General features: G+C 35.2%; 3 protein-coding genes and 1 long non-coding RNA gene across 4 annotated transcripts; 3 read left to right on the top strand and 1 right to left on the bottom strand.

Annotated features, from left to right (window-relative positions):
* Positions 1-1,330: 1,330 nt before the first annotated feature.
* Positions 1,331-5,480, bottom strand: LOC102596906 (probable galactinol--sucrose galactosyltransferase 2). The gene is made up of 14 exons (XM_006351364.2): positions 5,178-5,480; positions 4,625-4,887; positions 4,457-4,547; positions 4,312-4,360; positions 4,134-4,225; positions 3,933-4,040; positions 3,717-3,836; positions 3,201-3,611; positions 2,970-3,111; positions 2,624-2,691; positions 2,374-2,508; positions 1,979-2,205; positions 1,776-1,864; positions 1,331-1,684 (listed from the first exon to the last, which is right to left on the bottom strand). Exons 1-14 carry the CDS (start codon positions 5,357-5,359, stop codon positions 1,406-1,408), a joined length of 2,256 nt encoding a protein of 751 aa, XP_006351426.1. The 5' UTR covers positions 5,360-5,480; the 3' UTR covers positions 1,331-1,405.
* A 5,891-nt stretch (positions 5,481-11,371) lies between these two features.
* LOC107061356 (uncharacterized) lies at positions 11,372-12,322 on the top strand. Its single transcript, XR_001473929.1, has 3 exons — positions 11,372-11,755; positions 11,827-11,953; positions 12,025-12,322. It is a non-coding gene; the product is annotated as an uncharacterized lncRNA (long non-coding RNA).
* A 4,521-nt stretch (positions 12,323-16,843) lies between these two features.
* On the top strand, positions 16,844-17,526 carry LOC107061355 (uncharacterized). Its single transcript, XM_015310489.1, has 2 exons — positions 16,844-16,990; positions 17,071-17,526. Exons 1-2 carry the CDS (start codon positions 16,865-16,867, stop codon positions 17,404-17,406), a joined length of 462 nt encoding a protein of 153 aa, XP_015165975.1. The 5' UTR covers positions 16,844-16,864; the 3' UTR covers positions 17,407-17,526.
* Positions 17,527-18,917: 1,391 nt separating this feature from the next.
* LOC102597226 (uncharacterized) lies at positions 18,918-22,967 on the top strand. Its single transcript, XM_006351365.2, has 7 exons — positions 18,918-19,036; positions 20,479-20,566; positions 21,542-21,623; positions 21,695-21,821; positions 21,894-22,121; positions 22,201-22,314; positions 22,393-22,967. The coding sequence occupies exons 2-7, from the start codon at positions 20,479-20,481 to the stop codon at positions 22,780-22,782; spliced, it is 1,029 nt and encodes a 342-aa protein (XP_006351427.1). The 5' UTR covers positions 18,918-19,036; the 3' UTR covers positions 22,783-22,967.
* Positions 22,968-23,484: the final 517 nt, after the last annotated feature.

Genomic DNA, 23,484 nt, shown 5'->3' with positions numbered 1-23,484 from the left:
CAAGTCACACCTCATTATGAGGCATATGCGTTGCTTCCTCACATGCTCAAACCATCTTAGCCTCAATTCCTTCATCTTATCCATAATGAAGGCTACATCCCATAGTCACAAATGTCTTTGTTTCTAACTTTATCTCTATTGGTATACTCACACATCCATCTCAACATCATCATCTCTTTACCTCTGTGTCATACAATATATATAGTTGGTTGAGGAACAACTTTATAGAACTTACCTTTTAAGTCTAAGTGACACATTCTTATCACACGAGACACCAAATGCAAGCCTCCATTTCATCCATCTTGCTCCAATGCACTGTGTAATATATATGATCAACCACTCCTCCCTTCCTTCTTCTTCCTTCATTGCTTTCCTTCTTCACTCCTTCTCTCTTTCTTCTTTCATGTTCAACCATTAAAGTTGTTTCAAAGCTCAATTTTAAAATTCGATATGCCGCAAACGTGAATCATTTGGAGTGAATAATATATCAAAAGACTTGAAACATATGAGCTCATATCTAAAATTGGGATTGTTAAAGAAAATTTTAAGTTGATCAAGATTAAAAGACTGCATTGGCTATTAAAGTTTCTTCAAAGCTCATTTAAAATTTGACGTGCCACAAACGTGAATTGTTTTGAGTGAATCATATACAAAAAGACTTGAAACATCGAGAGAAATTCATATCTAAAATTTGGGACTGTTTAGAAGAGATTTGAGTTGGTCGGAACTGATTTTTTTTTTATAAACATGTATGGATGTCTACACATCTCTAATACATAATTATACATCATATACACAGTTATATACACTATTTATATAATATTGATACATTTATATACATACGGCTAATTTTGTTTAATTTTTTTTTTATTGCCTGTACAGTTAGTACGAAGTCTGTTTTCATGGTCATATCATATATGTTCATGTACAAGATTAGCGAGTAGTAATCTTTATCCACTTTTGAGAAGTAAATTTTGAGGTTATAATCTAAAGTAAACATTATTTCAAACTAGAGTTATAGTTGAAGGTGAGAAGAGCTTAGATTTAAGTTCTTTCTTACTTTAAGTTCGAGTTCACTTAAAAGGGATTGATAACAATCAAGTGGTTGTTTGGGTAAAGGAATTAAGGTTAATCTCTTAGGTTGAATAGTTGTATGCATTTGGCTCTTTTTTAGACCCTTCTTCCTCCTTGCGATGCGAAGACAATGTCAGGGAGGGTGAGAGAAGGGGATCTTATAGTAGAGTTGAATTGAATTGAATTTATTCTTACAATAACTAGGTAGAAACTAGAGGTGTCAGATGAACATAACTGCACAAAAGTCTCAGTTTTTTTCCTTCGAAAAATGAAATAAAAAGAGAAGGTACAATAAAGAGAATACATAATCTGATGTCCACTTCAAAGAGGCTTAATAGACAACAGCAATTTCCCTAGCATCACAATCACCTTCAAGATGAATAATTAGCAGTCCATCTTCAGTGTTATAGTTGAATTTTGTTTCCTCACCCTTCACTGTACAGGAGCTTGGTTTAGAGCTAGAATAGGCTCCAAATCGGCCACAGCCTCGTGTTTTAATTTGTATCTTGCATCCTGATGGAAGCTGGCTGCAAAGAAGACCCTCTATAGCTCCACCAGAGTTGTACATGTCAATCAATCCAATAGGAGCAAAATGATGACTATTATAAACCTGTACATGTGACATTTCATTTGATATTAAAGAGCTTCCCTTAGCAGAGAATGTTCCAAAACCTCAAATATATTGCAGACAGTTGACATACCTTCACTGGAGAGATGGTAAATACTTCGCATTCAAGTGTACTTAATGAGACTTGGATTTTCCCTTCTTTTGGCAATCTAGAAAGAGAACCTAACAACACAACGAGATAAGCTAAATGGTCAGTTACAGAATTTTCGCTTTTCAAAACAGATTAAATTTTGTAGGGACGCAAAAGCTGTTATACTTAAGTTATCATAAGACTACCTGAGTTAAATGCATAGATGGCACAATCCCCAGTCCAATCATCACCAGCAATATCCCCAATATAGTCAATGTCAAGAGGGCTGATATGGCCAGTGATGGTTAGAGGCTTCGAAGTCGAGGCAAGGATGTTCTCAGATCCTTCCTTCAGTGGCCAATTTCCAGCTCCTTGACAATTAAAAGCACCAATTACACCGGATAACTTATTTAAATTCCAAATTTTCAAGAAGCTGCAGCAGGTCAAGGTTAATAGTGTCATTAGACATTGCAGTTTCAATATTTCAGCTGTAGGAGCTCCCTCTCTCCGAAGCCACTAAGAAGTCCCTGTGACCTTCTAGTGTGTGCGGGAAACATCCCTTAGAAATGAGTACTGATAAAACTACGGAAATGCATCTTACTTTTTCCCATCCATGACGGGGTCTATAAATAAGCAGTCTCGCGTTGGCCGCCCAGAACATCTAGCTCTTAGGATTGAGCCATCAGGCAAAACTAGCTTCTTAAGTAGTTCAAAATCATGGTGATCCGGCTCATCACTGAAGAGATTGTCACAACATATCAACTTGCAATAAGATCTCTTTTAAATAGTAATGCAGAAGTTCTGGTCATAGAACAGAATGTTGTACTGCATAGTGTAATAGGACCTCTCACCTAACATACACTGTAGACCCACTTAATGCTCTTGCAGCACCGTGGAATTTAGCTGTGAAGTGCTTGCTCTACATAAACAGAACAGTTAGTTCTTCTAAGCTCAAGCCTTTTGTTTTGTGATCAAATGAGTACGCTTTCTAAGCTAAAGTTTTTTTCTATGATCAAACACGGAAGCAATAAGATCTGATCAAAGCAACCTAGTCATCAGCAATGCTAAAGCATAAATTGTTTCCACATTTTATAGACAAAAGTTGAAGTCATTTAGCAGCATGACTGTACTCAACCAAAGATAGTATACGCCAAACCATCGTCACTTTTCACTCACATTCTACTGATGATACCATACCTGGAACATGTCCCAATCTGGAACCACAATCTCCCCCATAAGAAGACTGTTAAATGCAACAGAAGCAATATGTAGTGTTTGACAAGTAGGATCCCTGGGCATGAAATCCTCCGACGCTCTTGCAACTGCACTCCTCTTTGAGCTGACAGTTCACTTCTCAATCAGAAACTATTATCAATACAATAACTTCATCCATACCTTGCATAGCAATTTCAACCGAAGATTACTCACCTGTAGAAGGAGTCAGAGTTGTGATTCATACAGCAAATTAGGTTGTTTGCTCCAAAGTTTCTCGCAATAGATTCCTCAAGAGCTTCTTGGTATCGCCCAGTAAGTGCAACACGACCCCCATGTCCAAACCCTAAGGTTTCTAAAAGAGTCTGCACATCTACTTTTACTCCATCTACACCACAGCTTGCAAGATAACTATGAAGATCATTGTAAAAATCAAAAATCCTCTGGGGATCGATTACACCAACTCCAAATTTTTCCAAGCTGTCCATAGCTATATCTCGAAGATTTCCTGTGTTACCAGGTGATTGAATTGGATACTCAATCTTTGGGTTGTATTTCCTCATAGTTTCAGATGACGGATGCAGCCCTCCCCAGTAACCAAGCAAAGCATGCCAGACATATACAAATCTACATAAAGGAAAGTGCTTCAAAATTGCAAACTGTATGAATTTACAGAGTTTCCCCAGTTTCCATCAAGAAGAACAATAAACACTTGCTGGACCCTAGACTCACTTTAATCCATAACTTTCTTTTATGAAATTTGTGAACTCCTGGAGGTCATAGCATGGAATGTCCTGTTTCAATGCCCTAAATTTACCATTCTCCTTGATGTCAGTTAATCTAGATGCAAACCTGTGACCACATTGACAAAAAAGGGAGCTTAAAAATTGAATAAATAGCAATCATATTACGACAAAAAAAAACTATCTGATATATAGGAGAACATACTGTGATCCTTCAACAAATGGTTCTCCTTCCTTTTGGAAATCGTTATACGTCTCTTGCCAGCCATCATCAATAATCAAAAATCTCGGTGGACAGCCTCCTTCCATAAACCTGAGTGGAGAAGAGAACGATGGTATGTAAAAGAAGGGGCAGACACAGGAAACAACATCTGATTCATTCACAAATTTGACTTCAATATTGTACCTTTCAAGACCTTCTTTAATCCCCTGTGGATTGACATCCATGTAGAAAGCATCCCACGTACACCATCCAAACCAATCTAAATGTCCTGGCACCTGAGAAGAATAGCACGTCATCCCTGCAAAAGAGCTACTGGCCTATTGCAACTATCACAGCAAATGGTCATCTATAACTCCAGTACCTTTTTGTTATCAATATGCTTAAATGTTCCCATATGATTCTCAAGTATCCTGCAAAATAATATAAAATAGAAGATATTCTACTATAGCTTCAAGCTACTATTGACTTGTAAGAGGCAATCATCAGTCTTTCTGAATATGACCTACTTGATAGAATCCTTTATCAGCTTAAATGGGTTGTCTCCTGAATTCATGAAAACTACCTCAGACACATTGGTGGTTTGCACATTTGCATCGCCTAAAACAAAAGTAGTTATTTGATCAATAATTCATATTATATCACGAGGACATATGAAAAAGGTTGGCTCAGTTTACCACTTTCAACGCATATCTGAAGCTCATTTGAACGTGCCCCTTGCAATGTAGCTCTAAATGATCCTTCTAAGACAGGCAATAGCAAAACATAGAAGGTTCTGTCAGTAGATAAAGGCAAAGAATCTCCGTGGCAGAGTGCACTCTTTTCCTTCACTTCCAAGAGAAGCATTTGCGTTTCCATTGGGATTTCACAGGCTAATTTCCCTACACGTGGTATCATCCACCAAATTTTATGTCTGAAGAGACACAAGAACTGGAATTCCCTGCAATTTCCACAAAGGAAAATATCAGGACCCTACTGACACCTATGAGACTAGCCAAACATGAACTTAACCAATGAGATAGCACTCTCAAAAGTCAATAGTGAGATATTTATTAAGCACCATCCTTATTTTAATTGGAGTTTCTCAATCAAGTAGAAACATATTCTAGATTCAAGACAAAGATGAACTTTGCACCTGGAATCAACCATAATTCAAAACCTGCCTCGGCTTAAATTTTCTTCCACTAGAAAATAGGAAGGGAATTGGCGTAAACAAAGCAGAGGACTTACTGAAGAACCCCAAGAGAAAAGACGTGTCTAGAGCTGGGTATGGATGAAGTTGCACCAAAGAAGAAAGCAGCCGAAGATTCCACCGGAGAAACTTGGACGTTAAAGGGGACTCCGGTCAACAGAGTCTTACCGTTTACCAACAGCGAACCATCCTGGATGCATGTACTCGCTGCTGCCATCATTTTAGTGTGTTCCCTCCAATGCTCCTCTATGTTAATGGATTGAGTTTCGAGAATTTTGGCAAAAAATTAGGAACTAAAAATAACCTTTTGATATTCCGACGGAAATATTGCGAAAATCGAGGCTGGGTTTATAAGTCATTGCCGACGAAAATTTTTATTATGTATAGGACATATATATGACATGGCTGACAAAATTTGTATGAGGCTCCACTTATACTTTGCCAAGTGGATAGTTGAATTCAATTTCAGAAAATAGCCCAAACTATTCTCTCTCTCTCTTCCCTTATAAAGTTTTTCCCCTCTCTCTTACTTTTTACTTTTTTTTTCTTTGGTTTCTTTTCCAATCATTGTTCTAAATTTTGCACTACTATTCTTTAGTAAATTTTTCATTCTGCTTCTAACATTATGATATTATTTTTCAATTTTGATATTAATAATTTAAATTGCTAAAAATAGTTATATAAAATTATTTGTTAATTTACGAATTAAGATATAATTAATTATAATTTTTAATTTTATTATAATAATTAATTCTTTTTGAAAGTGTAAATAAAATTTATAAAGTTAAAAAAAATAAAGGTGCAAATTAGTAAAACTAATATTTTATTTATAATTTCTTAAGAATTTTGTAAAAAAAATGTAGACTATTAATATAAAAAAAAGGTATAAAACTAATTTGTTCTTTTATTCTTCTCTCAACAATTTCATGTTTCCAAAAGCACTTAAATCCATCAAATACTCTTCAGAAAATATAACGAAAAGAGCATCAATGATCTTGACAAACAATTACATAAGTTTTGATACTATTTTCCTGAAATTCAAAAATAAAAAGCATTCATAAACACCTACATAAATACATATCCGTCAATTTATATGATATTTTTTATTCTTAAAATTCAAGCTAGGTGAAATTTAATAAATATTTTGTTTGTCTACTTTCCTGACACATTTCTTAAGAAATCATAAATAAAAATTAGGGAAAAGGGTCTGAAATATATTCGAACTTTGACCGAAATTGCAGTAATGATACCAAACTTTGGAAATGACCTTTTACTACACTATTTAATAGTGTATTTTAAAGGTATACATATGTTCACGTGGACATCATAGGTATTGCATAATTATAAATACACTATTAAATAATGCAGGGCTATTAAAGGTCCTCCATAAAGTTTGATATCGTAACAGTGATTTCGGTCAAAGTTGGAGTATTTTTCAGACTCTTTTCCCTAAAAACTATAATTTTGACTACAAATTTTATATATACTTTTTAAAAAAATTAATTATTAGGATTAAAAAAATTACTTATATCTTAATTTTATATACCTTCCTATTTTATCATGCATGAGGTACGCCAAGTCATACTTGTATGAGACATCATTTGATTGACAAGTGGATATGGCTAGGACCCATCCGCTAGCTATCTTTAAGTTCCCCCACCTTTTTTTATTTTTTTATTTTTTTATTTTTTTATTTTTATGTCTGCCACGTCATATATATGCCTCATACATAATAAAAAATTTCCACATCAAAAGCTATTACTAAAACTTTATTTTTAGTATCTCTTTTCAATAAATATATGTACTTTAATTATTTATTTTTCTTATTTGTTTTCTTTCTTCTCCATAACAATATAAATCAAATCTCTCCATCATTCACCACCTCTAAATCGGTGCTACCACCGCCATTTTTACCGAATTCATTATTGTTGCTTCCAAACAAATTTTCGAACTCATATAGTACTCTTGCAAAATCAATCAACCCCAATAAATTATAGATAAATTTACATATATTTATATCATTCCTAAAGATTTTGGATTAAATTTGAGAAAAATTGATCTGAGTTTCTTTCAAGCGTCAAGGGTACTCTTTCACTATTTCCACTTAACCTGGGTTTATTTCAAGAGTCAAGGGTACTCTTCCACTATTTCCATCCCTAACCTACCACTGCCATTATCATCGAATTTTCTCCGACAAATTAAAGCAATCATCAAATAGGACTATCAAAACAAAAGTGTTCAAATTAAACATGTTTTTCAAGTGTTTATACTATTTAATTATGATTGATTTATCAAGTAAAACAAAAGTGAAAAAATTGAAAGAAAAATCATTGAAGGAACAAAATCTGCAACAAGTTGTGAAGTTAGGGAGAAAAGATTTGAATCCCCTATTGATAGATTAGCTAGGTAATGAGTTTAAAAAAAACCCCAGATAAAGATCTTAAATAGAAAGAATTAGAGGAGGAAAAAAAATCATGAGAATGATGGAGATGATGAAACTAATGGGATTGGAAATCTTGAACAACTGAGAGATATTATAAATGAAGATGATAAAGATATGTTAGGGTGTTGAATTATTGCTGTTAAATTAGGGAGGTGATAAAGATGGAGGTGGAGGTGGTGATGAGGATTTCTCAGATGATAATGGTGAAAAAGATGGAGGCCCAGCGAATTAAGTTTGTGAGGAAGATAAAAAAAATAGAAGAAGACCCCCAATGTATTCCCTAATATTTTCCCAAATCAAGCTTTCACAAAAAATAAATAAATTAGGGCTACAAAAAGATTGAAGAAGAAAGGATGAAGAAGAAGGAGAGAAAACTTTTTTAAAAAAAATTAATTGGTGAAACACACGTGTCAAGTGCATGTAATCACCACAAGGCAGATGGCCAGTTATCACGTTTTAAGGGGTTATTTATTCCATTTTAAAGTAGTTTGGGGGGTAATGTATAAGTATGTAGTTGAAAAATCTAAATATAGATTGGGGGGAGGGGGGTATTTGACCATTTTTCTCCGAATCACTTTCAAAGTCACATAATCTATAACAATCAAGTATTCACAATCACTCTCCAGAAACAACAACACCCACATCAGTTTCTTTGAAAAAATGAGTCAATCAACTCAAAATCCAATTTCAAAAATAGGGTTTGAATCCGAAAATCAACACTTGAAAATGTTACTTAAGGCTTTAGGAACTCATTCGTGAGAACCAGTTTGAAAAAGGATTTAAAATCACTTCAAAATCCCCATTTTAGATTAAAACTCAAGTTCTTGCGAAATCTTGCCATTTTCCAAATCAAAGTCCCAAATTATGATGTTAGAATCCATAGATAGTCAAAGGGAAATGAGATTTTAGGGTTACAAGAGCTTTCCAATGATTTAGCACAAAAAAAACTCTTCAAAAATCGCCTCCAAGGATTTCCCAAGCTCAAAAATGAAAAATGAAGCTTAAACATCAAAATTGTAGATCAAACCCCCCCCCCTCTGATGTTGCAAAAGCGAAGTCCCCTTAGCTTTCGCAACGCTCGCTTAAGCGAAGAGGCTCTCGCTTCTGCGAAGGTCGCTAAAGCGATTGACCTTCGCAAAAGCGAGGCCTGCAGACACCACCAAACATATCCAAGTCTAAAAACATTGACAAGACCCTTGGGATTCGTTCGGAATCCCGTAATATCAATTATACTCGACATTCCGGACTCAATGGAACCTTCAAAACACAACAAGAAACAACACAACGCCTAAAATCATCCTCCAAATCCAACAGAACCTCCGGAATTCCAATCCAAGCATCCGAACCTCGAATGACATCAAAAACCACTTTTTAAGCAACTTTGCCTTTCACACTCAAAACTTGCCAAAATATAAACTTTTTACTCAAGGCTTGAAACCAACTTTCAAAACTCAATCAAGAATAACTCTGGGTCAAAAGTCGGGAGGGACAAAACGGTAAATTTCATGAAAATTCTAAAAATGACCTAATGGGTCATTACATTTTGAGTATCCAAGTTGATCAAATTTATGAACTCCGGGAGGTCAAAGCATGGAGTGTCTTGTTTCAAGCTCCTAAATTTGCCGTCTTTAATTAATCTAGATACAAATCTGTGACCATGTTGACAAAAAGAGTGGTTAAAAATTGACAAAACAACAACGATATTACGATAAACAACTATCTGATATACAGGAGAATATACTGTGATCCTTCAACAAACAGTGTGTTAATGAATATAATGAAGTGGGAAATGTTGTGGGCAAGAAATTAGGAACTAGAATACTAGAAAATCAGCCATTTCAGAAGAAGAATACCAAAAAATATTTGTACCTTTCAAGACCTTCTTTATTCCCCTGTGGATTGACATTCTTGTAGAATGCATCCGATGTACACCATCCAAACCACTCTAAATGTGCTGCCACCTGAGAAGAATAGCACATCAGCCTTGCAAAAGAGCTGTTGGCCTGTCGCAACTGTATCACAGAAAATGCTCATATCATATATAACTCCAGTAAGTACGTACAGGTTGGTACAGTTTAGTGTGTTCTCTCCACTGCATTAGCGTATGTAAATGGATATAATGAAGTGGGTTTCGACAATGGAATTTTGGGAATTGCTGTAGGCAAAGACATTAGGAACAGAGGAAGAAGAATACTGGAGTACAAAATAAGCCATTTCAGAAGAAGAAAAACAGAAAACAAAAACTTTTTGATATTCATACGACGGAAAGATTACGAAAATCGAGGCTATATTTATAAGTCATTACCGACGCAGTCCGACGTAAAGCCGTCGATAAACTTAAATATATATTGGGAGCAAACCCTCATTTCTCAACTCTCTCTTCCTTGCCTCACTCTTTTTCTCTACTCTTTCCTTGCCGATTCACCTCTTACGACAGCAAAAGTAAGCCGTCCAGTCGCGCCACCGTTCACGGCGGCACCACCGTGCAGTTGAGATAAGTGTATTTTTTCCTTGTTCTACCGTTTTTCTTTCACTTTTAAGGTTTACTATTTGTATGAGATTTTGAATAGATCATATCACCATTTTCTTAAAAGGTCCGTGTAGAATTTAGCTTGGATTTAGTTTTCTTCTTCTTTCTGTGTTTTGCTCATATGAAAATATTAATTTGAATCCTTAGAGTCTCTGCTTTGACTAATTAACTTCTGAACTTTGTTTATTGAAGTAAGTAATGATTTTGAAACTTCCTTCATTTCATCTAACACAAAAGATAGAACCATCTATGTATACTTTTTCGGGTAATTGGGCAGAAGATGTTTGGAAGGGTAGCTGAGTGCATGTTCAAAATTCCCGGCTTATTTCTAATAAAATGTATCTATGAAGAATTTATCCTTCAGTCATTACTTGTAGACTAAATCAACAAGATTATGAAGATACATCCATGCCACACAAGAATGGAGATTCAGTCGATGAACACAAAACAAGCAAGAAATAATTACTCGATGAAAATGAAACTAGCAATATAAAAAATTTAATGATCAAAGAAAAGCAAGGGAGAAATTAATATGTTAGTCTTTTTAATGTTCTTTAGTTATCATATAATAGATTGTAGAAGTAACAACTTTATTAGTATTCTTAAATTATTATTATTATTATTTTACCATGCTTGTATTATACAGATGGCATCCCAGGAAAATGATCGTCCACAAAGTACTAATACAGTGAAAGATAAATCTAAGGGAAAGAAAAAAGTTTCGGAGACTACAGGTTACACTACCTCTCCACTGGCAGGTCACTACTACACTCTACTTATATGCCTCTTACATGTATTTGAAAGTCTTTTCGAAATACAATAATTTGAAATGGCTAACATCATGCATGAACACAATCTTTAAATCAACACCTTTCTACCGATGAAAATGTTTTATTCATGCATGTCATATGAGAGATCATAAATTACAACACAAAAAAGAAAAACTATTGTTTATGGAATTTCTGTAATGCTTAGTGAAATAGTCAACCAAGACAGGCTCTAGTACTCAAAAGAATGAAGCAAATGTCTCTCTCTAATTATAAGTGCGGAGTCACTCTATAAGTATGTAGAGGAGATTTGGAGTCGTCCTATATGTGAGGCTCATGCTGCTCAAGCCTTGCCCTCGAAGATCCTGATATTTCTTTCTATCTACAAGCTTTGCCCTCAAAGATCCTGATATTTCTTTCTATCCACAAGCTTTGCCCTCAGAGCTTTTGCTATTTTGGTCTTCCCTTTGTGTGTTGCATAATCCACTGAAAGCAGTCTGCCATGGCATTACAAATTCGAAACCACTTTGTGAATTTTGTGTTGGATCTTGCATAATTCTGAAACATTAATGCTCCTCTCCAATTCATTCTTGGGTTATCTGGCTAGTTACAAGTAAATCTGGTGGATTAGTTATGGGCAATGAATTATGAACTTGTCCCTTAGGCACATTGAACTATCCCAAGGTTTTCTAGTCCTTGGGTGGACGAACCCTTCATACTTTGAGGCGAGAATAAATTATACTCTTAAGCTCATAATTTTTCCCAAATTAATTATCAAAATTTATGGATCTTTACAGGTACACAGAGTCGAAATGTTGGAGAGATTGGAACGCTGGATGCTTCGTGGAGGCTGATTATCGCTCCTGTTGAGATTGGGTACACAATAGTACTTTTGTTAGTTTTTAGTTATTCAATATATATTTTTACATATGTTAAATTTAATGCAGGTTTTCCCCCTTCAGCCAATCTTTAACTGTGATTATGGATTCCATTAAATCATTTTATCGTGACGCTTGGAGTTCCTGGGGAGAGATACCTGTCTTTGACAGAGAACAAATGTGGAATCACTTTAAGGTACAATAAATTAGTTCATTACATTATTTATCAAATTACTTTGTTCATCTAATGTTATAAATTTTTTGTAGACGAAGTGCGTATGGTATACCGAACATGATTATCAAATATTTTATAATTTTGAGATAGCCGCTGCTTTTATGCTTAATAATTTCTTGTGGAGTGCTTGGGAAAGGAACCAGAAGCCCGATTGGATTCTAGAAGGTTTATGGGCTAGACTTAATGAAAAGTGAACCACTGAGAAATTTCAAAAGATAAGCATCCAACATGTTGAGAAAAATAAGAAAGATGGTCATAGTACTTTGTTTGAGCCACATGTTGAGAGGACAAATGTAAGATCTTAGCTTCAGAGCTAATATGTTTTCCTTAACATGAATTTGTTTATTAATTACTAGCTTATCATTAATCTTTCAGACTGGATACAAAAAAAGCTTGGATGAATGGCGTCAAAGTCAACCTACTTCTGAGAATGATAGCTCAAACCAATCGCCAGACGATGATGAAGCTTCAATATTGTCGAAGAAGATTGATGGAGTAAAGAAAGGTAAAGCACACGGCCTTGGATCAGAGCATTGTGTAGGCTGTATCATGTACGGATTGTCTGCTGCTTCTTTAAGTTCTCCATTGAAACAGAATGAGGAAGAGATAGATTCATTGCGGATACAAGTACATGAGTTGTTGAAAAAGCAAAAAGCAGACCGTTTAAGACTTGCTGGACTGGAGAATCTAGTGCATCATCTCATAGACAATTTTTGATCTGATGATGATGACTCTGATGGGGAGAATTAGTTTGTTGTGGTTGTGATGTTGGAACATTTACTTGTTTGATTTCGTTGGGATATTACCTGAATGGTGTCTGAATGTCTAGACTTGCTTTTGGATGTCACTTGAATGGTGCTTGGATGTTTTGGACTTCCTTTTGGATGTTTTAGTTATAAACATGTTTAATTTTTGGAATTTTAGGAGGTTTGATTGTTGGGCACAAAATTGTGGTAAAGAATCTCAAAAAGATCTCTTCGGAAAGGAACAGTATCAGAGCCAACTTGCTGCCTCTTAGCAGGAGATGTCTTTACCAAAAAGTTCAGTTATTCCTTTAGTAGGATCCTGCTGTTTTACAAGCGACTCACCAACTAGCACCTACAGAGATGCAACAACAATATCACCATATATGAATTATGATGGACAAGGACAAGGGTAAGGGTATAAACAAACTACATCATTGATCAGAATGCACTTATCATAGTAGTTGATGATAACATGATTGTCAAATGAAGACCAGGCAAAACCATATTAGCAGGAGTAAATAATTATACGCAGTTATCATTGTGAACTTCTAAATTAGAAAAGAAGCTTACCGGTTAGACATCAGCTTCTTGTACATAACCAATATCAGCTGGAGTAAATAGTCCAGACTCCCCAACCACCTGAAGAACTTAAGTGGCAGTGAAGTCACAACTTAGTGAGAGAGCAAAACTACTAAACAAAAGCTTCCATGACGTACAATTATGCCCTTTTGAGTATCAAAGTTGATGAAATCTATCAACTCTTGGAGGTCAGTGTATGGAGTGTCTTGTTTCGAGCCCCTAAATTTACCGTTCTCGTTGATGTCAATTAATCTAGATACAAACCTGTGACCACATTGACAAAAAGAGTAGTTAAAAATTGACAAAACAGCAACCATATTACCATAAGCAGAGCAGTTAGCTCTTCTAAGCTCAAGCCTTTTCTTTTGTGATCAAATAAGTAAGTTTTCTAAGCTCAAGTTTTTCCCCATAATAGAACACAGAACAGAAGCAATAAGATCTGATCAAAGCAACCTTGTCATCAGCAATGCTTAAGCATAAATTGTTCCCTCAGTTTAAAGACAAAAGTTGAAGTCATTTAGGAGCGTAATTGTACTCAACCAAATATAGTACACACCAAACCATCCATACCTTGCATATCAATTTCAACTGAAGAGTAATAATCACCTGTAGAAGGAGTCAGAGTTGTGATTCATACAGCAAATGAGGTTGTTTGCTCCAAAGTTTCTCGCAACAGACTAGCTTCTTGGTATCTCCCAGTAAGTGCAACATGACCTCCATGTCCATACCTTAAGGCACATCAACTTTTACTCCATCTACACCACTGCTTGTAAGATAACTATGAAGATCATTGTAAAAATAAAAAATCCTCCGCGGATAGATTACACCAACTCCAAATTTTTCCAAGCTGTCCATAGCTATATCTCGAAAATATCCTGTGTTACCAGGTGATTGAATTGGATACTCGATCTTTGGGTTGTATTTCCTCATAGTTTCAGATGACGGATGCAACCCTTCCTAGTAACCAAGCCAAGCGTGCCAGACATATACATACAACAATACATGCATATAAATGTTTAAGTGCTTCAAAAATGCAAACTTCAGCTTCTCCAATTTCCATCCTGAAGAATAATGAAATCTTGTTGAACCCTACACTCACTTAATCCATTGGTGGTTTGCACATTTGAATCACCTAAAACTAGTTATTTGATCCATAATTAATACTATTATAACATGAGGATATACGAAACAGGTTGGCACTGATGAATATAATGAAGTGAGTTTCGACAATGGAATTAACAGAGGAAGAAGCCATTTCAGAAGAAGTACACCAAATTAAAAACTTTTGGTATTCCGACGGAAAAAACCGACGTAAAGATTGCGAAAATCGAGGTTGTATTTATAACTGATTACCGACTACAATTTTCCGACGTCAAGAGGTCGAAAAACTTATAGTATTTATATTGGGAGCAAACCCTCATTTCTCACCTCTCTCTTCCTTGCCTCACTCTTTTTCTCTACTCCGATTCACCTCTTACGACAGCCAAAGAAAGCCGTCCAGTCGGGACTCCGTTCACGGCGGCACCACTGCTCAGTCGAGGTTAAGTGTATTTTTCCTTCCACTTTTAAGGTTTATTTCTATGAGATTTTTTTTAATAGATCTGGATAGATATCACCATTTTCTTCAATGTTCCATGAAGAATTTAGCTTTGATTTAGTTTTCTTTTTCTTTCTGGGTTTTGCTCATATGAAAATATTAACTTGAATCTTTATAGTCTCTGCTTTGACTAATTAACTTCTGAACTTTGTTTATTGTATTTAGTAATGATTTTGAAACTTTGTTAATTTCATCTAACACAAAAGATAGAACCATCTATGTATATTTTCCGGGTGACTGAGCGACAATTTTTCATTACCCGGAAAGATGTTTCGTTCATGAAGTGGCTATTGATTTCTAACAGAGAAGTAGCAGACTAGTGAAAAAAACGATAGTTGGTTTCTCAACTGATGTCTATACCCACATTAGAGCCCAACTAATCAAATGAATCTATGAAGAACTTATCCGTCAGTCTTTACTCGTACCTCAAATCAACAAGATTTTGAGGAAGATACATCCATGCCAGTCAAGAATGGAGATTCAATGGATGAACATAAAACAAGCGAGAAATAATTACTCGATGAAAATGAAACTAGCAGTGAAAAAAAATTAATGATCAATTTAAAGCAAACTGGGGAAAAATTATTACTGTTAGTTTTTTTATGTTCTTTATTCATATAATAAGTTGAAGAAGTAACAACTATATTAATATTCTTAAATTATTGTATTTTTTTTACTGTGCTTGTATTATACAGATGGCATCTCAGGAAAACAATCGTCCACAAAGTACTAGTGCAGTGAGACGTAAATCTAAGGGAAAGAAAAAAGTTTCCGAGACTACAGGTTACACTACCTCTCTACTCTACTTATACGCCTCTTACATGTATTCAGAAGTCTTTTCGAAATACAATCATTTGAAATGATTAAAATCATGCATGAACACAATCTTTAAATCAACACCTTTCGATAAATGAAATGTTTTATTCATGCATGTCATATGAGAGGAGATGTGGAGTTGTCCTATTCATGCGGCTCATGCTGCTCGAGCTTTTTCCTCAAAGATTCTGATATTTCTTTCTATCCACAAGATATGAATGAATTTTGTTTATACTGTTTTCAGAGCTTTTGCTATTTTGGTCTTCCTTTAATCTATTGAAAGCAGTTGGTCCAAGTAGTTGGTATGACATAGTATAACTGCATCAGCTGCTGAGTAATTTGGCACACATTTAGTCACCAAACAATCAACTGTTAGCAGTCTGCCCTGGCATTGCAAATTTGCAATCATATTGTAATTTTGCATTGGATCTTCCATAATTCTGAAACATTAATCCTCTCCGATTCTTGTTATCTGGCAGTAGTTACAACTTACAAGTAAATCTGGTGGATTAGACTTTTATGGGATATGAATTGTAAACTTGCCCCTTAGGCACATTGAACTGTCCCAAGGTCTTCTTGTCCTTGTGTGGACCCTCACATACTTTGAGGCGAGAATACATTGTATTCTTAAGCTCATAATTTTTCCGAATTAATTATTAAAATGTATGAATCTTTACGGGAACACAGAGTCAAAAGTTTGTACAGGTTGGAGCGCTGGATGCTTTGGGGAGGCTGGTTATTGCTCCCGCTGGAACTATTGGGTAAACAACAGTACTTCTGTTAGTTTTTAGTTATTGAATATATGTTTTTACATGCTTTAAATTCAATGCAGGTTTATTCCCGGCTTAGAATCTGCAGATGCGATTATGGGTTCCATTGTATCATTTTATCGAGATGCTTGGAGTTCCTGGGAAGAGGTACCTGTCTATGACAGAGAACAAATGTGGAATCACTTCAAGGTACAAATAGAAAAAAAATCTTTATATTATTTATCAAATTACTTATTTCATCTAATGTTATAAATTATTTGCAGACACAGTGTGCATGGTGTCCCGAACATGAATATCATATATTTTGTAATTTTGAGATAAACGCTGCTTTTTTGCAAATAAAACCTTGGAGAGTGCTCGGGAAATGAATGAGAAGCCCGATTGGAGGCTAGAAGGTTTATGGGTTAGACTTGTTGAAAAGTGGACCACTGAGAAATTTCAAAAGCCGAGCATCCAACCAAAGGCACCAAGGACTCATCAAAGGATATTGGTAAATTGTTTATTATATTTTCCTTGATTTTAACTAAATGCGATTGAACTTTTAACCAACTCATATTTTTTGTTTTGCAGGAAAAGAAAAAAGGGAGAACTATGGGTCATGATGAAGCTTCAATATTGTCAAAGAAGATTGGTGAAGTAAAGAAACGTAAAGCACGTGGTCTTGGATCCGACCATTGCACAGGTTGTATCATGTACGGGTTTATTGCTGCTTCTTTAGATTCTTCGCAGAATCAGGAAGAGATAGATTCAGAAATAGATTCATTGCGAATACAAGTACAAGAATTGTTGAAAAAGCAAAAAGCAGACCGTTCAAGACTTGATGGACTGGAGAATCTAGTGGTTCAGCTCATAGATAATTGCCGATCTGAAGAGTCTGACGATGATAAGTCTGATGGAGAGAATTAGTTTGTTGTGCTTGTGATGTTGGAACATTTACTTGTTTGATTTCGTTGGATATTACCTGAATGGTGTCTGAATGTGTAGACTTGCTTTTGGATGTTACTTAAATAGTGTTTGGATGTTTTAGACTTGCTTTTGGATGTTACTTGATTGATGTTGGAAAATTTACTTGTTTATGCACATGCCTAACACGGGCATAAACTCACCTAGTAAAACATATATGTTACAACCCATTTGATATTTTGAACTGAGGCATAAGCACCTCTTCAAATACTCCCAATTTTAATTTGTCCCATTTATCAAAGAGCAATATAAAATTTATGGAAATAGGAATTCGCAAACATAAGCATCATAAGCATTTCCATTCATACTGCACTTATCTATACGTTATATTGTACAATGAAGCAATCAGGTGACCAACAATACAACATTATGGTGAAGAATCTCAAAAACATCACTCCAGAAAGGAACAGTAACAGAGCCAACTTGCTGCATCTTAGCAGGGGTGTCTTTACCAAAATGTTGACTTATTCCTTTAGTAGGACCATCGTGTTTAACAAGCGACTCGTCTTGAGACCAGCTTCTTGTACATAGCCAATATCAGCTGGAGTACATAGTCTAGACACCCCAACCACCTGAAGTACTAAAGTGGCAGTGAAGTCGCAACTTATTGAGAGAGCAAAACTACTAAAACAAAATCTTCCATTATATATACAAGTTCATACAGTTATGCCCTTTTGTGTATCAAAGTTGAAGAAATTTATGAACTCCGGGAGGTCAGAGCATGGAGTGTTTTGTTTCAAGCCCCTAAATTTACCATTCTCCTTGATGTCAATTAATCTAGATACAAACCTGTGACCACGTTGACAAAAAGAGTAGTTAAAAATTGACAAAATAGCAACCATATTATGATAAGCAACTATCTGATATATAAAGGAATGTACTGTGATCCTTTAACAAACAATGTGTTAATGAATATAATGAACTGGGAAATGTTGTGGGCGAGAAATTAGGAACACGAATACTAGAAAATCGGCCATTCAGAATAATACCCAAAAAAGTTGTATCTTTCAAAACTTTCTTTATTCCCCTGTGGATTGACATCCTTGTAGAATGCATCCGATGTACGCTATCCAAACCAATCTAAATGTGCTTCCACCTGAGAAGAATAGCACATCAGCCCTGCAAAAGAGCTGTTGGCCTATTGCAACTTAATCACAGAAAATGCTCTATGATTCTCAAGTATCCTGCAAAAGATATAAAATAGAGGATATACGAAACAGGAGTTTCGACACTGGAATTTTGGGAATTGTTGTAGGCAAAGACATTAGGAACGGAAGAAGAAGAATACTAGTACAAAATAAGCCATTTCAGAAAAAGAATAACAAAAAACAAAAACTTTTTGATATTCCGACGGAAAAAACGACGGACATCGACGCTGCATTTATAAGTCATTACCGACAAGGATTTCCGACTCAAGCCGTCGCAAAACTTTAATATATATTGGAACAAACCCTCAATTCTAAACTCTCTCTTCCTCGCCTCACTTTCTTTCTCTACTCTTTCCTTGCCGGGACAGCGAAAGAAAGCCGTCTAGTAGCGCCACCGTTCACGGCGGCACCACCGCTCAGTTGAGGTAAGTGTATTTTTTCCTTTTTCCACAGTTCCCCTCCCATTTTTAAGGTTTATAAGTATTTGTATGAGATTTTGAATAGATCTGGATAGATATTACCATTTTCTTTAAAGGTCCGTGTAGAATTTAGCTTTGATTTAGTTTTCTTCTTCTTTCTGGGTTTCGCTCATATGAAAATATTAACTTGAAAACTTATACTCTCTGCTAATTAACTTCTGAACTTTGTTTATTGTATTTAGTAATGATTTTGAAGCTTTGTTAATTTTATCTAACACAAAAGATAGAACCATCTACGTATACTTTTTGGGTGATTGAGCAGAAGATGTTTCGTTACCCGGAAGGGTAGCTGAGTGCATGTTCAAAATTTTCCGGCTTATTTCTAATCAAATGTATCCTTCAGTTTTTAGTCTTTACTCATACCTCAAATCAACAAGATTATGAGGAAAATACGTCCATGCCAGACAAGAATGGAGATTCAATCAATGAACATAAAACAAACGAGAAATAATTATTTGATGAAAATGAAAGAGTTTTGGGCTTAAAATTATCTCTTATCTACAGTAGTATCTTTATTTTGGTCTTTAATTCAAATGTAACTTAAGCATGTTTAGTCTCTTAATTTTGCTAAACTGGAGCTCTTTTTGATCTTTTTAACAGAATCCGTTTAGAAGTAAGGATGTTAAACCCATATGACACCTACCTGAGTCCTGACTTGTAATATATAAAATCCATTGGACAAATTCATTCCCATAGCCGTTGAGAAGACATATTCCTGATTTTTGGTAGCTGCATTTCAAGGCTGATTTGTTGAGATTCTCACCTTTAACTGCTTCCATGAGTAATCACTACATATACAGCAAGAGCGTGAGGGTTCTTTTGAGGCCAAATATTTTGGTCCATTATGGTTGCTTTTCTAAGGTTGTGTTGTCGCACCTTAAGGCCATTTTGTTACTGTCTTAAAGAAAAAATGATTTATTTTTTCGAGGGGCAGATTGTTGTGTTCTAAAGTATTGTCTTCTGATATTAATAACTACTACTATATTAATTCTAAGATGTGTAGAAGGCAAGAAGAAATAAAATGTGCATCAATCAAGAAAGAGATCCTATCAGTTGAAATTTGTACCGTTAGAAAAATTATCTTTGCGGTTAGTTTTTAACATTGTTATGTTAGGAAGACCAAAATTGCTTCACTTTAGCAAAGTTAAGGGATTAAAAATGCTCAAGTTATATTTGAAAGACCAAAATGAATCTACTCCCGCAGATAAGGGATAATTTTAGCCCAAAACACAAAATGAAACAAGCATGATAAAAATTAAATGATCAATTTAAAGCAAGGGTAAAAAATAATATGTTTTTCTTATGTTCTTTAGTCATATAATTGGTTGAAAAAGTAACCACCTTATAAGTATTCTTATTTTATTTTTTTACTATGCTTGTATATACAGATGGCATCTCAGGAAAACGATCGTCCAGAAAGTACTAATGCAGTGAGACGTAAATCTAAGGGAAAGAAAAAAGTTTCCGAAACTACAGGTTACACTACCCCTCCACTCTACTTATATGCCTTTTATATGTTTTCGGAAGTCTTTTCGAAATACAATGGTTTGAAATGATTAAAATCAAGCATGAACACAACCTTTAAATCAACACCCTTCGATAAATGAAATGGTTTGTTCATGCATGTAATATCAGAAATAAAAAATTACGACGCAGAAAGAAAAACTATTGTCTATGGAACTTCTATAGCGTTTAGTGAAATAGTCAACTAAGACAAGCTCTAGTATTCAAAAAGAATGAAGTAACTGTCTCACTCTAATTGTAAGTGTGGAGTCACACTAAAAGTATGGAGAGGAGATGTGAAATTGTCCTATTCGTGAGGCTCATGCTGCTCGAGCTTTGCCCTCAAAGATTCTTATATTTCTTTCTATCCACAAGGTATGAATGAATTTTTTTTTATTTTTTTGAGAATGAGGTATGAATGAATTTTTCTTATACCATGTTCAGATGTTTTGCTATTTTGGTCTTCCCTTTTGTGTGTTGCATAATCCATTGAAAGCAATTGGCATAACATAGTATAAATGCATCCAGTTGAGTAATTTGATCCACAAACACCTAGCATAATGACACTCAACAACTATATGATCCCTTGTTTATCTTTCAGCTGGTAAAATACACAGTTAGTCACCAATCGATCAACTGTTAGCAATCTGCCATGGCATTGCGAATTTGCAACCACATTGTGAATTTTGCGTTGGATTTTGCATAATTTTGAAACATTAACCCTCTCCAATTCATTCTTGGGTTATCTGGCAGTAGTTACAAATAAAATATGGTGGATTAGACTTTTATGGGCTATGAATTGTAAACTTGTCCCTTAGGCACATTGAACTATCCCAAGATCTTCTTGTCCTAGTCTGGAACCTTACATACTTTGAGGCGAGAATACATTGTACGCTTGAGCTCATAATTTTTTCCGAATTAATTATCAAAATGTATGGATCTTTACAGGTACACAGAGTCAAAAGTTTATAGAGGTTGGAACGCTGGATGCTTTGGGGAGGCTGGTTATTGCTCCTGCTGACACTATTGGGTAAACAACAGTACTTCTGTTAGTTTTTAGTTATTGAATATATGTTTTTACATACATTAAATTTAATGCAGGTTTATTCCTGACTACCTATCTGCAAATGTGATTATGGATTCCATTGTATCATGTTATCGAGATGCTTGGAGTTCCTGGGGAGAGGTACCTGTCTATGACAGAGAACAAATGTGGAATCATTTCAAGGTACAAATAGATTAATCCTTTATATTATTTATCAAATTACTTATTTCATCTAATGTTATAAATTATTTCCAGACGCAGTGTGCATGGTATCCCCAACATGAATATCATATATTTTGTAATTTTGAGATAAACACTGCTTTTTTGCTTAACAAAACCTTGGAGAGTGCTCGGGATATGAATGAGAAGCCCGATTGGATGCTAGAAGGTTTATGGGCTAGACTTATTGAAAAGAGGACCACTGAGAAATTTCAAAAGCCGAGCATCCAAGCAAAGGCACCAGGGACTCATCAAATGAAATTGGTAACTTGTTTATTAAATTTTCCTTGATTTTAACTAAATGCTGTTGAACTTTTAACTAACTTATATTTTTTGTTTGCAGGAGAAGAAAAAAAGGAGAACTATGACTTATGATGAGGTCTCAAGGGAGAAACATGTGAAAATTAAAAAGAATGGTCATAATACTTTGGTGGAGCCACATGTTGAGAGGAAAAATGTAAGATCTTAGCTTCAGAGCTATTATATTTTCCCTAACATGAATTTGTTTATATATTGCCTATCAGTCTTGTTTCAGGTTGGGTATAAAAAAGGCTTGGATGAATGGCGTCAAAGTCAACCTACTTCTGAGGATGATTGCTTAACCCAATCACCAGAAGATGATGAAGCTTCAATATTGTCAAAGAAGATTGGTGGATTAAAGAAAGGTAAAGCACGCGTCCTTGGATCAGAGCATTGCATAGGCTGTGTCACGTACGGATTTGCTTCTGCTTCTTTAAGGTCTGGGCAGAATCAGGAAGAGATAGATTCAGAGATAAAATCATTGCGGATACAAGTACAAGAGCTATTGACAAAGCAAAAAGCAGACCGTTTAAAACTTGATGGACTGGAGAATCTAGTGGTTCAGCTCATAGACAATTGCCGATCTGAAGAGTCTGACAATGATGAGTCTGATGGGGAAACATAGTTTGTTGTGCTTTTGATGTTGAAATATTTACTTGTTTGATTTCGTTTGGATATTACCTGAATGGGTTCTGAATGTCTAGACTGGCTTTTGGATCTTACTTGAGTGGTCTTTGGATGTTTTTGGACTTGATTTTGTATGCTACTTGAATGGTGTTTGGATGTTTTAGTTATAAACCTTTATGTTTACTTGTTGGAATTTTAGGAGGTTTGATTGTTGGGCACAAACCAAAAGGAATGAAATAATTTTTGAAATTTGTAGTCTAAAATATATCGATACATATTTATGTGGCTAAAATATCATATCATTAAGCATAAAACAGTAAGCAGCAAAAAAAGAAAGTGTATCATGTAAGGCACAGTCGGGTTGCTCACGCAGCGGATCACTCTCTCAGAGAGAGAGAGGGGTGTGAAAGTAATAGCCTTATGTTATGGCCGCCCCCGACTTACGGTCTTTACGCTACTACTATTGTGATGTGAGCGGTTCAAATTGGTTGAATCTTTCTCAATCATCCTGGCCGGAACTTGTATGCAGCACTTGTACGGAGCATAAAGGCTTGGAACTCAGATAAAATAACGTGTTATGTGAACATTAATAGTTAATCATTTGTCAAATTTACTTCAATAAGCTCGAACTTTTTAGGTTTAAATCTGATTTACCAATAAGAAATATTCAAATCTAGTTGCAAAAATGGCAAAACACCAT

This window comes from Solanum tuberosum, unplaced genomic scaffold (genome assembly GCF_000226075.1).
Source record: "Solanum tuberosum cultivar DM 1-3 516 R44 unplaced genomic scaffold, SolTub_3.0 scf00127, whole genome shotgun sequence".
Lineage (NCBI taxonomy): Eukaryota > Viridiplantae > Streptophyta > Magnoliopsida > Solanales > Solanaceae > Solanum > Solanum tuberosum.
Note: the sequence above shows the minus strand (reverse complement) of the source record. Positions and strands in the feature narration are given on the sequence as shown.

Bases quoted from the DNA above. Each gene is read 5' to 3' on its own strand.
- LOC107061355 (XM_015310489.1), top strand. From the start codon at position 16,865: ATGAATGAGAAGCCCGATTGGAGGCTAGAAGGTTTATGGGTTAGACTT. The intron at 16,991-17,070 runs GTAAATTGTTTA...TTTGTTTTGCAG, and splicing joins GGACTCATCAAAGGATATTG to GAAAAGAAAAAAGGGAGAAC.
- LOC102596906 (XM_006351364.2), bottom strand. From the start codon at position 5,359: ATGATGGCAGCAGCGAGTACATGCATCCAGGATGGTTCGCTGTTGGTA. The intron at 3,112-3,200 runs GTGAGTAATCTT...GTGAACTGTCAG, and splicing joins AACTCTGACTCCTTCTACAG to CTCAAAGAGGAGTGCAGTTG. The intron at 2,206-2,373 runs GTAAGATGCATT...GACCTGCTGCAG, and splicing joins CCCGTCATGGATGGGAAAAA to CTTCTTGAAAATTTGGAATT.
- LOC102597226 (XM_006351365.2), top strand. From the start codon at position 20,479: ATGGCATCTCAGGAAAACGATCGTCCAGAAAGTACTAATGCAGTGAGA. The intron at 21,624-21,694 runs GTAAACAACAGT...AATTTAATGCAG, and splicing joins GCTCCTGCTGACACTATTGG to GTTTATTCCTGACTACCTAT. The intron at 22,315-22,392 runs GTAAGATCTTAG...GTCTTGTTTCAG, and splicing joins CACATGTTGAGAGGAAAAAT to GTTGGGTATAAAAAAGGCTT.